We start from the raw sequence: 12,566 nt of genomic DNA on the forward strand, positions 1-12,566 counted from the left end.
CCCAGGGGGTGCGGCTGTGTCAGGGCGGCGGGGAAGTGGCCCTTCCCAGGAAGTGGCCGGGAGGGGGAGGGACACACATGGCAAGGGGCTGTCTGCACTGAACCCAGGGCCAGGCATCAGCCGGGCTGTTCGCTCTCCCCCAGCCCCAGTGTTTCCGTTGTGGAGGGAGCTGGGGACAAGGGGAAGTCGTGCGGCTGACAAGACCCCAGTGCAGTGGGGGCCCAGCCGAGGGCTGCTCCTTTCCTGGCTGCTCAATACATCACATGACAGGATGCTGCAGCCTCCAGACCCCAGCAGCTGTGTCCTGCACCCGCCCAGCGTTCAAACAACTCAAACCCAGTCGCTAAAACTTTCAAACTCAGTCTCTAAAACTCCCTGCGGCCGGGGGCGCGTCCTGAGGGGGCTGGAGCCAGCCCTACCCACCCCCGGCACTGTGGGAGCAAGGGAAAGACAGTGAGGCCCAGGGGGACCTGCCTGCTGGGCTCCCCGCGTCCCCCCCAGGCCCGCCTGGGCTCTGAGCTCACTGGCCTGGAAGCTGCCGTGTCCCCGCCCCGGGGCGAGTCCGGGAGCTGAACGTTGGGCCCTTTGCACTTTCACTTTTGCTGCTGCTGGGAACGTGCGGCCAGCGCATGGCGCTTCCCTGAGCGATACACTGCGCCAAGGGCCCTGCCGTGCGCCAGGCCAGGCTGGAGGGACCCCCCCCCTCCGTGGCCCCTGCCCCCACCGGCGGGATGGGCTCAAGGGCTGCCCTGCCTGCGGGCTCTGCCTAGGGGCGGGGGTGCTGGGGGCAGCAGGACTCGCCGGAGAGCCCGGAGCGGCGCAGACCCGGCCCAGCAGGTAGGGTCCCTGCGAGCCCCGGCACTTTGCTCCAGGGCTGGGTCCTGCTGCTGTGGATGGGGGTGCAGGGATGGGGGTGGGGAACCCTCCAGCTGGTGCCCCCCTCCCCGCTGTCTCCCAGGGGGCACAAAATCTACTCGTCTGCCCCCCAGGCTCCGGTGCACAGGGGGATGTGGCGAGGGCCTTTCTGCTTCTCAGTCGGGGCCCACATCAGGGACGGTTTGGGGGTTTTGTTTGTTTGCTTCTCACTTGGGTGCAGCCCCTGCCTGATTTTTCTGTGGGCCAGCAGCCCCCGACCTGAAAAGGTTCCCCACCCGCCGGTGTCTCTTTTCCCCAGGGGCCCAGCGGGGACTGGAAATGTCTCTCCTTCCGGGTTCCCCTTTGCTTGCTGCTAGTCGCTGGCGGATGCAGCCCTTTTGGGGAAGTGGGGAAGAGGTGGGGCACTCCACCGGAAGCGCCGGACAGTGAGACAGCTCCTGACAGGCTCCGGCCTGCCCCCGCCGTACCCGAGACTCTGGAAAAGGGTCACAAGCGCCATTTGGGGGCCGGAGAGAACCTCACGCAGTGGGAGACAGCTGGTTAGTCGGTTCCGTTTGGCTCAGAGCAGGGTGAGAGGTGACTTCCTGCCAGGGGTGCGCACGGTCTGGTCTGTGCCTGGTTCTCAGCAGGGCCCCCGGGCGTGGCCCTTTCCTCGTGCTGCACCCCACGACCCACCACTGCCCAGCAGGGAGTAAGGGGTGAGAGTCATTCAAATGTCAGACTGGCACCGACACACCACAGCCCCCTGGGGTGGGGGCCTCAGGGCCGAGGGTGGGAGAGTAGGGGTCAGAGCTGGGAAGATGAACTCAGGGCAGGAGACTGGATGCGTCCTTTTCCTGCACTGCCCTGCGTCCAAGCGGCACTGGGAGCAAGGGCCAACGGGGAGGCTGGGATGTAGAGACCCCACCTGAAATTGCCCTGGGAGCGTGCACGGCTGGTACCGCGTGTCTCCAGCCACCCCTTTGATGTGCCTGGCTGCCTCTTGCCTCTTTACGGTTCAAAATCCTGCTGGAAGGGCAGAACAAGAGGGGTTCTGCAGGGATCCATTTTGGGACCGGCTCTGTTCCATATCTTCACCAACAATTTAGATATTGGCATAGAGAGGACGCTTATTAAGTTTGCAGATGATCCCAAGCTGGGAAGGGTTGCGGCTGCTCTGGAGGAGAGGGTCAGAATTCAAAATGATTTGGACACACTGGTGAAACTGTGAGAGGTCAATAGGATGACACTGAATAAGGACAAATGCAAAGTGCTTCACGTAGGAAGGGACAATCCGTGTCACACACACAGAACGGGAAGCGACTGTCTAGGAAGGAGTCCGGCAGAAAGGGATCTAGGGGTGTTAATGGACCACAAGCTGAATAGGAGTCAGCAGTGTGATGCTGTTGCAAAAAAAGCCAACATGATTCTGGGCTGCATTCACAGGTGTGTTGTGAGCACGACACGAGAAGTCATTCTTCCACTCTACTCTGTGCTGGTTAGGCCTCAGTTGGAGTGTTGTGTCCAGTTCTGGGCACCGCATTTCAAGAAAGATGTGGAAACACTGGAGAAGGTCCAGAGAAGAGCAACGAGAATGATGAAAGGTCTAGAGAACATGACCTATGAAGGAAGGCGGAAAGAATTGGGTTTGTTAATTTGGAAAGGAGCAGACTGAGGGGGGCATGAGAGCAGTTTTCAGGTATCTAAAAGGGTGTCACAAGGAGGAGGGAGAAAACTTGTTCATCTTGGCCTCTGAGGACAGGACAAGCAGCAATGGGCTTAAACTGCAGCAAGGGAGGTTTAGGTTGGACATTAGGAAAAACTTCCCGCCTGTCAGGGTGGTGAAACACTGGAATAAATTGGCCAGGGAGGTTGTGGAATCTCCATCCCTGGAGATACTTAAGAGCAGGGTGGACACACACCTGTCTGGGATGATCTAGGCGGTGCTTGGTCCTGCCACGAGGGCCGGGGACGGGATTCAATGACCCCTCGAGGTCCCTTCCCGTTCCAGTGCTCAGTGACTCTGCGGTTCTGGTGCGGCGCACGGGGCTGCCGACACGGCCGGCCTGCAGGAGCCCTGGGAGCTGCCAGAAGCCCATCTGGGAGTGTCCCACCTGCAGCCCCTGCTGCGCCGGCCGTCTCTTTGCCAGAGCGGGGAACCGGGGCCCCTCTGCTCTGGGTCTGTGGGTACCGGGCAGTGCGCTAGTGGTCGCATCACTGAGCCATGGGCCGGGCCGGGAGATTCAAGCGGCCGAGGGGCTGTCGCTGCCTCCCCCTCACTCGCCCGCTGGTTTGTTGTTGCTCCTGTTCCCCCAGGCCCAGCGACGATGACGGGGAAGGATCCCGCGTCCCCCCCTGGCTCCGCGCTGCCCGGGTACCTCACGCTCTGCCTCGTCCTGCAGGCGCCCAGGCTGGCCCCAGGTAGGTGCTCCGGCCTCCCCCTTGCCGGGTTTGCCTCTTTGGATCAATTTGCCCTCACTGCCTTAGGTGGATATCCTCGTCTGCTCAACCCTGCCAAGGACACGGAGGAATGCCTGGGCACAGCTGGGGGCCCAGTAACCGCGTCTGCTACCGACACAGGGCCCCTGGGGTGTCCCCCGTGGTGCTTCTGTAACCCACAAACTGCCGGGTGTGGGGCACGGCCCTAGCTAGTGGCACTGAGACCCCTAACAGTGACGATAATGCTTCTGCTAGGAGCTTGCCATCTTTTCGCTCCCCCTCCTGCACTAAGTTCCAGAGGCCCCAGGTTCAAGTCTGCCTCTTGGCAGTTACGTAAGCAACCCAGGCAGCTGGGTTCCTCAATTTCCTTTCTCCTCTGGCCTCCAGAGGAAAAGCCAGGCCCTGACAGCCTCCTGCGTCACTTCAAAGAGCCAGGCATAACATGAAATGACGCGCCCCGGGTTGGAAACAAGAAACGTGTCACCACGGAAAACAGAAGGCAGATTAAAAGTGGTAACAAAGTGAACCAGAAAAGTTTTCTTTTTGTCCGTTTCCCAGCACAGTTCACAGTGACGGGACCTGAGCACCCCGTCGCTGCCTCACTGGGTGGGGAGGCCGTCCTGTCCTGCCACCTCTCCCCCCGGATGAGCGCCGAGAGCATGGAGGTGAGGTGGTTCCGATCCCGGTTCTCTGAAGCCGTGCATGTGTACCGCAACGGGCAGGACCAGATCGGAGAGCAGATGCCGGAGTACCAAGGGAGAACGGAGCTCTTGAAAGACAATATCACCGATGGGAAAGTTTCCCTGAGAATACACGATATCCAACCCTCTGACGATGGGCAGTACAAGTGTTTGTTCCAGTCCAAGGTCTATTATAAGGATGCTTTATTGGAACTGCAGGTGACGGGTGAGTAACGTTGTTTCCTAATCTCTCAAAAGCCCCAACTCATGCTTGGATTGTCTTGAAAACTGCTGTGATTTGCCAGAGTCTGGGGTGGGGTTAGTGGCCCAAATTTGACATTTGAGCCGGGGGTGAATGAGACACACAAACAGCCCCTAAGCAGTCAGGTGACATTAACACCTTGTGGTTATTACCGTGACTTTGTGCACGCCTGCGGTTGAACTTTCCCCTTCCCTAGTGACTGGAGCTCACTGTCATGTCCGATTCCACTCTGGTGACAGTCCCGCTGGAAAGGAACACAACCTGCACTGCTTAGTGCTGAAATGAGGCATGATTGATCCGTCACGGCAACCGCTCTGCCAATAGGCTCTGATATTCCAATCGTTAGCCATTACAGCCCGGGTGGCCAACCCAGTCAAGGAAGAGAGCCGAAACAGCAGTGGGGGAAAAAGCAAAGAGCTGCACCAAAATATTGGAACAATTTTTGCTGGAGGAAAAAAAAAAAAAGGACACCGCCCCTTTAAAAGACAAGAAAGACTTTTTGGCCATATCAGACTTCCGTCGGCTGCCACCATCATGGTGGTGCCATTCTGAATCACCACACCAGACAGCTTCCCTGCCACAGTGAACACAGGGAACTGGGGGCCAGGGACCATTTCTAGCTGCACTGTAAGGAGGAAAGAGTTGAATCTGGCTCGCAAGCCACAGGTTGGCCACTCCTGCATTATAGCCATGCTGAGCCCAGAGGACGCAGCGGCAGCGCATGCTGCTAATTCCCAGGGGGCATTGCCAGCTTCCAAGGGGCAGAGTTAAGGGTATTTGGTGTTAACCTTCACTATGGATTTCCTGGATTTCAGAGGTCTGAGATTTGCTGAATTCAACCTTGTGGCAGAGCAGGAGATACCATAGAGTGAAGGTGGCTAGGAGGTAACTAGGTTTTTTGTCGGTGGATGATTACAGGAAGGTGCTGTCGTTTGTGCGGTCTCCCGCAGGTTTTAACTGCAGCGTGTGTCCGCCTGCCCTGAAGCTGCAGTCCCTGTGTTGAGCGAGAACTTTACCTCGTTCTCCCCATTTTACAGACGAGAAACTGTAGGCAGGCAGCGGAGATGTGCATTGGAGTCGGCACAGAAACCTTTGCATATTCCTGGTGGCAATAATTTTTAAGCGGGCACATGTTGTTTGTTTTGCACTGCAGCTGAACACACATAACCCCAGATTCCTGCTCCCCCATCTGTGTTTCTTCTGCCTGCTGCAGTCCCCTTCTCCCCCCACACTCTGACAACCCCTCCCAGCCCTGCTGGGTACGAACTATTCCTTCCCTGCATTTGTGCGCTCTGGGATTTTGCCAGAGCTGGGTCCTTCTTGATTCGAGAGCGGTTTGGGCTGGGTGAACCGAGCCACTTGAACAAAACAGGAACGTGTGTGCATAGAACAGCCCTGGTGTTAAGAACCCTACCACACCAGAACCTGCCCAGGTTAACTTAATGAGCCGCACTCGCGGACCCACAGTCAGTCCTTAGTTTACCAGGAAATGGCTTTTGCTCACACAGGAAGGATAATGAAGCTGTGGGTGAGCACTGGGCACTGTGGGATTATCACAAGTTCTTTTATTTCATCTGTAGGGCTGGGCTCTGTTCCTGACATCGCGGTGGAGGGACATCAGGACGGAGGGGTCCGGCTGGTGTGTCGATCCTCCGGATGGTTCCCCGAGCCCAAGGCTGAGTGGAGAGATCAGCAGGGGCAGCGCCTGCCATCAGCCTCGGAAAGCAGCTCCCAGGAGGCGGGGGGCCTGTTTGGGACAGAGATTGCCATCGTTCTAACAGAACGGTCCAGCCGGAAAGTGTCCTGCCGGGTTTGGAATGCTAGTCGCAACCAGGAGAGAGAGTCGGCGGTTTCCATAGCAGGTCAGTGCCCGTCTGTGGCTCCTGGAGGTAGACAAAGATGCCAGAGACGCTGGCCGAGTATTTACCATTGTGTGTCCTGTTTCTTGGCCCGAGCCTTCAAGGTGCCGAGAACTTCTTGAGAACTTCCAAGCAACCGGAGTTCACTTTGCACCGTAATTCATAGTCTGACTTACACCAGGCTTGCTGGGTGAGAGCAGAGAGCTGTTTAAATTCCAGGGCAGACATCTGAGTTTGTGCTAACTGTCCCTAGCCATTTAGAGTAGGGTGGGATGAGCGGATCCGAGCACCTGCTGAAAATACCAGCAGGGAAAGTTCAGGCCCATAACAAGTAGAAATAAAAATCTTACCTAGGAATGTCTTAATTTTTAGGGAAAGAAAAAATCTTACTTTTATTTATTGTTATCTGGCAAATAACTTGGTTAACACTGAGGCTACATCTAGACTGCTGGCTTCTTCTAAAAGAAACTCTTCTGAAAGAGATCTTCTGAAAAAACTTCTTCCGAAAGTGAGAATCCAGACTGCCAAAACGCATCGAAACATTGATCTGCTTTTTTGAAAGAGCATCCATACTGAATGGAGGCTCTCTCACATGTAAGCTGTGATTACTATGGGCAAAGTGGCCACCAGAGCCCCTGTGCTTTTTCCTCTTTCCTCTTCTTCCGAAAGAACTCACACACTCCTTTTCCTGAAAGAGCTCTTTTGGAAAAAGACTTCTTGCTTGTACAAACAGGTTTACGAACATTAGAAAACCTCCTCTGTTGTCTCAATTTTCTTTTTTGAAAGAACGCAATTGCAGTGTGGACGTGAGTGAAGTTTTTCCAGAAATACTCTGCAGTGTAGACACAGCATCTTAGTCCCAACATCACCCCTGCGCAGGGCCCTGCCTTTGCGTGGTGCGTGTTTGCTCCCACGTCAATGACACTTTCTCTTGCAGAGCTGTTTTTCCCGAGGGCCAACCCCTGGCAGGTGGCTCTCTGGGTAATCCTGGCTCTCCTGGTTGTTCCCATCGCCCTGGCCAGTTACTGCTTCTGGAGGCAGCACCGAGCAAAAGGTGACGTAAGGAGAGGGATGGTGTCGGGGGGCGGGGGGGGGGAAGGGTTGGATTGGTGAAAGTGATTTAAAACCAAATCCCAAAGTAGAGCTGTCGGGAGGAGGGTTTTGATTCAGTGTCCGGAGGAGCTGCAGGCAGGGGAGCCGGGCTGAGGGGGAAGAGGGAGCTGAATAAGTTAAATCTGAACTGAGTTGCATCAAGAGGTTTCACCCTTCAGCTCCCACAATTAGTCGATACGGGAAGGCTTACTCAGTCCCGGCTCACTCTGGGGCCGAGAGCTACCCCCTCTTCAGCTCTGCAGTTTAAATTAGGAGCCGGGCACAGAGGCAGCTTTTAAATCAGCTCCCCCCAGCACTGGCTCCCCCCCTTCCTGTGACACAGAGGCAGCGAGGCGGGGGAGCGAGTCGTCCAGTACTCGCTGACATCCCCATTTCAAAACCGCCCCAGGGGTGTGAATCCGCAAGTCTTGCTGAAATTACCGGGCACTGGCTGTGGGACCCCCAAGGCAGCTGGGAAAATCGCCCCCCGAGGGTTTTCTCAGCTGAATCTCCTGGTTTTCATGCCCTGGGGTTGATGTTTAACCCTGGCGATTCCCCCTTCAGCTTCCATTTTAGCCTGTGAATTCCCATCCTGCACTTCACCCCACGGCCTTGCTCCTGGCTTCACGGGGTTAACACTGGCCAGTTGCCGAGGGTTCCCCTTAGTCCTGGCCCTGATGGGATCCTGATTTTCGTCCCGTGCCAAGTCCTGTGTTGCCCAGGAGGTGCAGAGGTCTGGCTGATAATGCAGCCTCGTCCAGGCTCAATCTAAGGCAGCGTTTCTTAAGCTTTTTAAGATTGAGGAACACCGAACACTTCTTTTTAATGAATTTTTTGTTGAGCCAAAAAAAAAAAAAAGTTGCCTCCCCCTTTAAGGGTGGCCATCTTGAACTCTGTTCTCCGTGGCACACCTCCGACTGCCAGGAACACAGTTTAAGAAACACTGATCTAAGGGTGGGACGTCCCTGCGGGAGGGTCTTCGGGACTCGCTTCCTTCCGGCAGGATAACGGGACTCCTTTCTCTGTTTGTTTCCAGGCAAACTCCAGGAAGAGCTCAGTAAGTTCCCTCTCCCCTGCCCCCCGCCCCGCACAGCCCCTGTGTGACTCTGTCTCCCACTGGGCGACTCACCCCTCTCTCTGTTTGGTTGCAGGGTGGAGATGCGCCCAGCTCTGCGCAGGTACTGTCCAGCCCCTGGGATTGTAGCCACCCAGGGCAGTTACACAAACGCCAGTGGGGGGCGGGAGACCCCGGACAGGGAGGGGAGGGGGAGTCGGTTCTCCAGTAACGCCCAGCAGAGCCTGGTATTAGCAGCCCCGACCCCCGGCAGGGCCACGGAGGTGCCAGCTGTCAGGGTCTCTGTGTTAGCCCGGCTCTGGGACTGGTTGCCTGGCGGTGCAGCCGAACCTGCAGGGCCTGGCGTGAGAGCCCCCAGGGCTGGGCGAGCGGAGCTGGGGGAGGCTGGGGCAGAGGTGCCGGTGCTGGGAGACGCCGGGGCAGCGGCAGAGGGTCTGTGCGACCCACAGGACCCAGTGGGCAGAGAGTTCAGGCTGGAGCCGAGTCTCCACTGGCAGCCGGGTGTGTGGGCCGAGATCGGGGCCCAGAGAGTGGCGGTGACTGGCCGTATCCCCCTCCTCGCTGCCCCCGCCTCACTGACACCCCCCCCCAAGTCTGCCATGGCCCCGGCCCCGTCAGTGCCCAACCCCCCTGTCGAGCCCGTCCACTGATGCACCCCCCACCCCCCCACCGTTCCCTCTGCATTTGTCTCTCCTCCCCGTTGCCCCCGACTCCCCCTCTGGTCCCCCCTCTCCTCTAGACACCAGCCCCTTCCCTCTGTGGCCCCCGGCCCTCAGCCGCCCCCCTTCGTCCCTCCTCTGCCCCACAGCGCCCAGCTCCCCCTCTGGCCCCACCTCTCCTCTAGACGCCAGCCCCTTCCCTCTGTGCCCCCCGGCCTCAGCCGCCCCCCTTCGTCCATCCTCTGCCCCACAGCGCCCAGCTCCCCCTCTGGCCCATCTGCCTCCCTGGTGCCGTCCCTTGGCCCCTCTGCCAGGCTGGTGTAAGTCCCTTCCCTCGCCCCGTCTCTGTCCCTCTGCCGGCCACATTCCCACCCCCTCTGCCCCTAGGGCCTGCCCTCCTCCACACCCACCGCTCTGCCCCACCCTGCCCCCTGCTCCCTCTCCCCCTCTGCCCTGTGGTGCCTGCCCCGTCTCTGCCCTCCCCCATCTGCCCCTCTGCTCACCCCCCACCCCCCCATCCCCCCCATCAGGCCCCCTCCCCCTTGGTAACTGCCCCTTCCCTCCCTGCCCTAGAGTCTGCCCCACCCCTCTCGAGCACCTGCCCCTCCACGCACCCCTTGTGCCCCCTGGCTCCTGCCTCCCACCCCCTGCAACCTCCTGCTAACAGCCCCTCCTCTGCCATCTAGGTACTGCCCCAGCCACATCCAGCTCTTCTGCCCCCGCTCCTGTTTCATCCTGCTCCTCTGTTGTACCTCCCCCCATACAAACATGATCCTGCCTTCACCCCTTCAGTCCTCTGGTGCCTGCTCCTCTTGCCCCCATTGCCCATCCCAGCCCCTCCCCCACTGCTCCTGCTCTTCCCCCCCATTGTCTCCTATCAGGCGGAGGGGCCCTGACACCCCTCAGGAAACCCCGTCCCCTTCTCTGCTCAGTGATTAATGGGGGGGCAGGTTAATTTCCCGCTGACCCCAGGGACCCACCCCTGCCCCTGACTCTGTGACTCTCTCCCCAGTGGACATGACTCTGGATCCAGACACGGCTCATCCCGAACTCGTCCTGTCTGAGGATCAGAAAAGCGTGAGACTCGGAGACACGCGGCAGGTTCTGCCCGACACCCTGAAGAGATTTGACCATTCTGTCTCTGTGCTGGGCGCCGAGGGGTTCGCGGGCGGGAGGCGTTACTGGGAGGTGGAGGTGGGGGACAAGCCGAGATGGACTCTGGGGGTTTGCAGGGAATCTGCGCGCAGGAAGGGGACGATCACACACTCACCTGGGGACGGATACTGGGTCATGTGGCTGAAGGACGGGGAATACAAGGCCTTTACCTCCCGCCCGACCCCACTCTCTGTGAGCACCAGGCCCAGCCGGGTGGGGATTTTCCTGGACTACGAGGCGGGCGAGGTCTCGTTTTACAATGTGACTGACAGGTCCCGACTCTTCACCTTCACCGACACCTTCCCCGGGACGCTGCGCCCCTATTTCTATCTTGGTCTCCGTCCTCGAGGCACCAACGCGGAGCCGCTGACCATCTGCCCGGTCCTGGCCAGTGGACGCAGTGAGGAGAGGCGAGCTCAGCAGGAAGAGCAGAGCAATTTGCCTATCTTGGCTGAGGCAGAGGGGAGGGAGGAGGAGATACCTCTCTGCTCCATCGAGGCTGGGAACACCGCAAATGGTCCCTGCTAGCGCTGGACCTGCTCTGCCCAAACTGGCTGGCGGCTCTGCCTTGGTCTGCACTCCTGGGGAAATCGAGGCTGCGGGGGTCCATCTTCTGGTGTGCGATTGAGCGGGTGTGGTGAGTTTTGGGGCTGCTGCGTGGTGCAACCCCGACCTCCTCCTGCACGGCCCCACCCTTCCTTGGCCACCAGGGAGCTGCGCGGATCACAGTCCGTCAGGGTGGCCGGGCAGTGGAGGCCGTTTCCCTCGCCTGCCTTACCCGCTGCCCTTGGTACCCACCTTTCAGGCTCCACTTGCTGAAGCCGGGAGAGCAAATCCTCTTCCTGCTGCAGATCAGATGGCAGATGGGAGCCGGGCTCCCTGAATTTCCTTCATTTAGCTAGAAATGGAGGCAGAGGTAGCACTTGCACAGAAGAAGAAGCTGATGGGGAGGGTAGGGGCAAGAATCGGGGGGCAGGAGCCCAGTTATGGGGTGGCAGCCTCTTCCCTGTGCCTGAGGTGAGGCCCTTCTCTGGGTCCCAGGGGGTGTATTTTTATTTCTCTTGGGGGTTATGAGGCAGGCAGGGAGAGTGAAATGCTCCAGCGTTTCCCCCGGGCTGGCCTGAGGCCTTGCGGGCAGTTCTGGGTTCCCAGGCGCGGCTGGACCCACAGGCACTCACAGAGGCGGGACAGAACCGGTCCGGGACTGGCTGGCAAAGCAAAATACGCATCCCTGAAGCAGAGAGGTGCCTGGGGGAAGCAGGCAGCCGGTCACGGTGGGCTGCTGGTTACAGCAAAGCCGGGGGCAGAGCCGAGATGAGTCCCAGGATGAGCATAAGAAAGGGAGGGGACGGGGCGGCTGCCCAGAGAACGCTTTGTGAGCCTGCAGCAGGGGGAATGGACAACCGTGCCCGGGACTGGTTGGACACCCAGGCAGGTGGAGGCCCAGGGAAGGGCAGAGTCTCAGGGTTGTTTTCTCTCAGTCCTTGCTGGAGTGCGGGGGAGATTTCTGCAGCAGACACAGTGCGGTGACTGCTCATAGGAGTTAGCTTTTTTTTTAAAAATCCAAATAAACCTTCTCCCCAAAACTGTCATAAAATCACCTATTCATTGTTTTTCAAGTTTTTAGATGTACAATTTAAACATTCGAGGGAAATGCCTCTCTCATAAAAGCCCCACTTCTCCCAAACCCCACGGTTATCCCTCTATAAACGTGTTGGGCCAGGGAGGAAGCGGCGGTTAAAGAGTGGGAGACAGTGAAAGAAAACTTCACAGGGGGAGTCGAGTTCGTCTGCAACAGGAAAAAACTGTAAAACCCAGACTAGTAGCCCCATACAGATGAGCAAAACGTGTATCCAAAGTGACTCTGCCGCGCGAAGCACTGACAGGGAGATTGGCGGAAAGAAAACGTCGATACCTGATTCTCCACCGTGACGTCTGTGTCGAGGGCTCTGAGCCGGGTCCAGCAGAGCCCGCCCCCCTCGGTGAAATACACGGCCACCTCCTCGATGGGCACCGGCACCCGGAACGACAGGACACAAGGCCGTCGCTCCACACCTGCTGATCCAACCGCAAACCGACGGGGCCCCACAAGGCTCCTCGCACCCAGATTTCGGTTTGCTCGGCGTGATGTGCATCACACCCGCCCCCGGTTAGAGTCACCTCCCGGCTGGGCCCTTTGCAGCGGGGTGGCTCCCACATGGGGAACCCGCCTGGGGGAGCCAGAGTCCTCCTCCTGCCAAATCGAAGCACATGTGTCTACTTCAAACGCCCTGTTAATGCTGGTCACAGGCAGCTGCATCCAGCTGGCGTCTGCTCTGCCTTTCAGTCCCACCGTGGGCCTGTGGCTTTTTCCCTCTCTCCTCCCATGTTTGCGCCCCCCCCCCCCCCCTGTGCTTGCTCCATGTGACCTGACCCCAGACAAGTTGATTACAACAGGGGAACATTTAACACCCTTTAGCAATGCAGGAGCAAACTGTATTTGCCCAGACA

At 58.5% G+C, this 12,566-nt stretch overlaps 1 protein-coding gene across 3 annotated transcripts; it reads left to right on the forward strand.

Annotated features, from left to right (window-relative positions):
* Positions 1-28: 28 nt before the first annotated feature.
* LOC102451810 (butyrophilin subfamily 1 member A1-like) lies at positions 29-12,366 on the forward strand. Of its 3 annotated transcripts, none has more exons than XM_075913642.1 (8): positions 29-837; positions 3,172-3,276; positions 3,853-4,200; positions 5,817-6,098; positions 7,033-7,149; positions 8,224-8,244; positions 8,339-8,365; positions 9,934-12,366. In XM_075913642.1, exons 2-8 carry the CDS (start codon positions 3,183-3,185, stop codon positions 10,602-10,604), a joined length of 1,560 nt encoding a protein of 519 aa, XP_075769757.1. In that variant the 5' UTR covers positions 29-837; positions 3,172-3,182; the 3' UTR covers positions 10,605-12,366. The 3 variants fall into 3 exon arrangements, with proteins under 3 accessions (XP_075769757.1, XP_075769758.1, XP_075769759.1); XM_075913643.1 differs by lacking the exon at positions 29-837 and adding an exon at positions 1,295-1,415; XM_075913644.1 differs by lacking the exon at positions 29-837 and adding an exon at positions 1,333-1,445.
* Positions 12,367-12,566: the final 200 nt, after the last annotated feature.

Source organism: Pelodiscus sinensis, chromosome 32 (assembly GCF_049634645.1).
Source record: "Pelodiscus sinensis isolate JC-2024 chromosome 32, ASM4963464v1, whole genome shotgun sequence".
Classification (NCBI taxonomy): Eukaryota; Metazoa; Chordata; order Testudines; family Trionychidae; genus Pelodiscus; species Pelodiscus sinensis.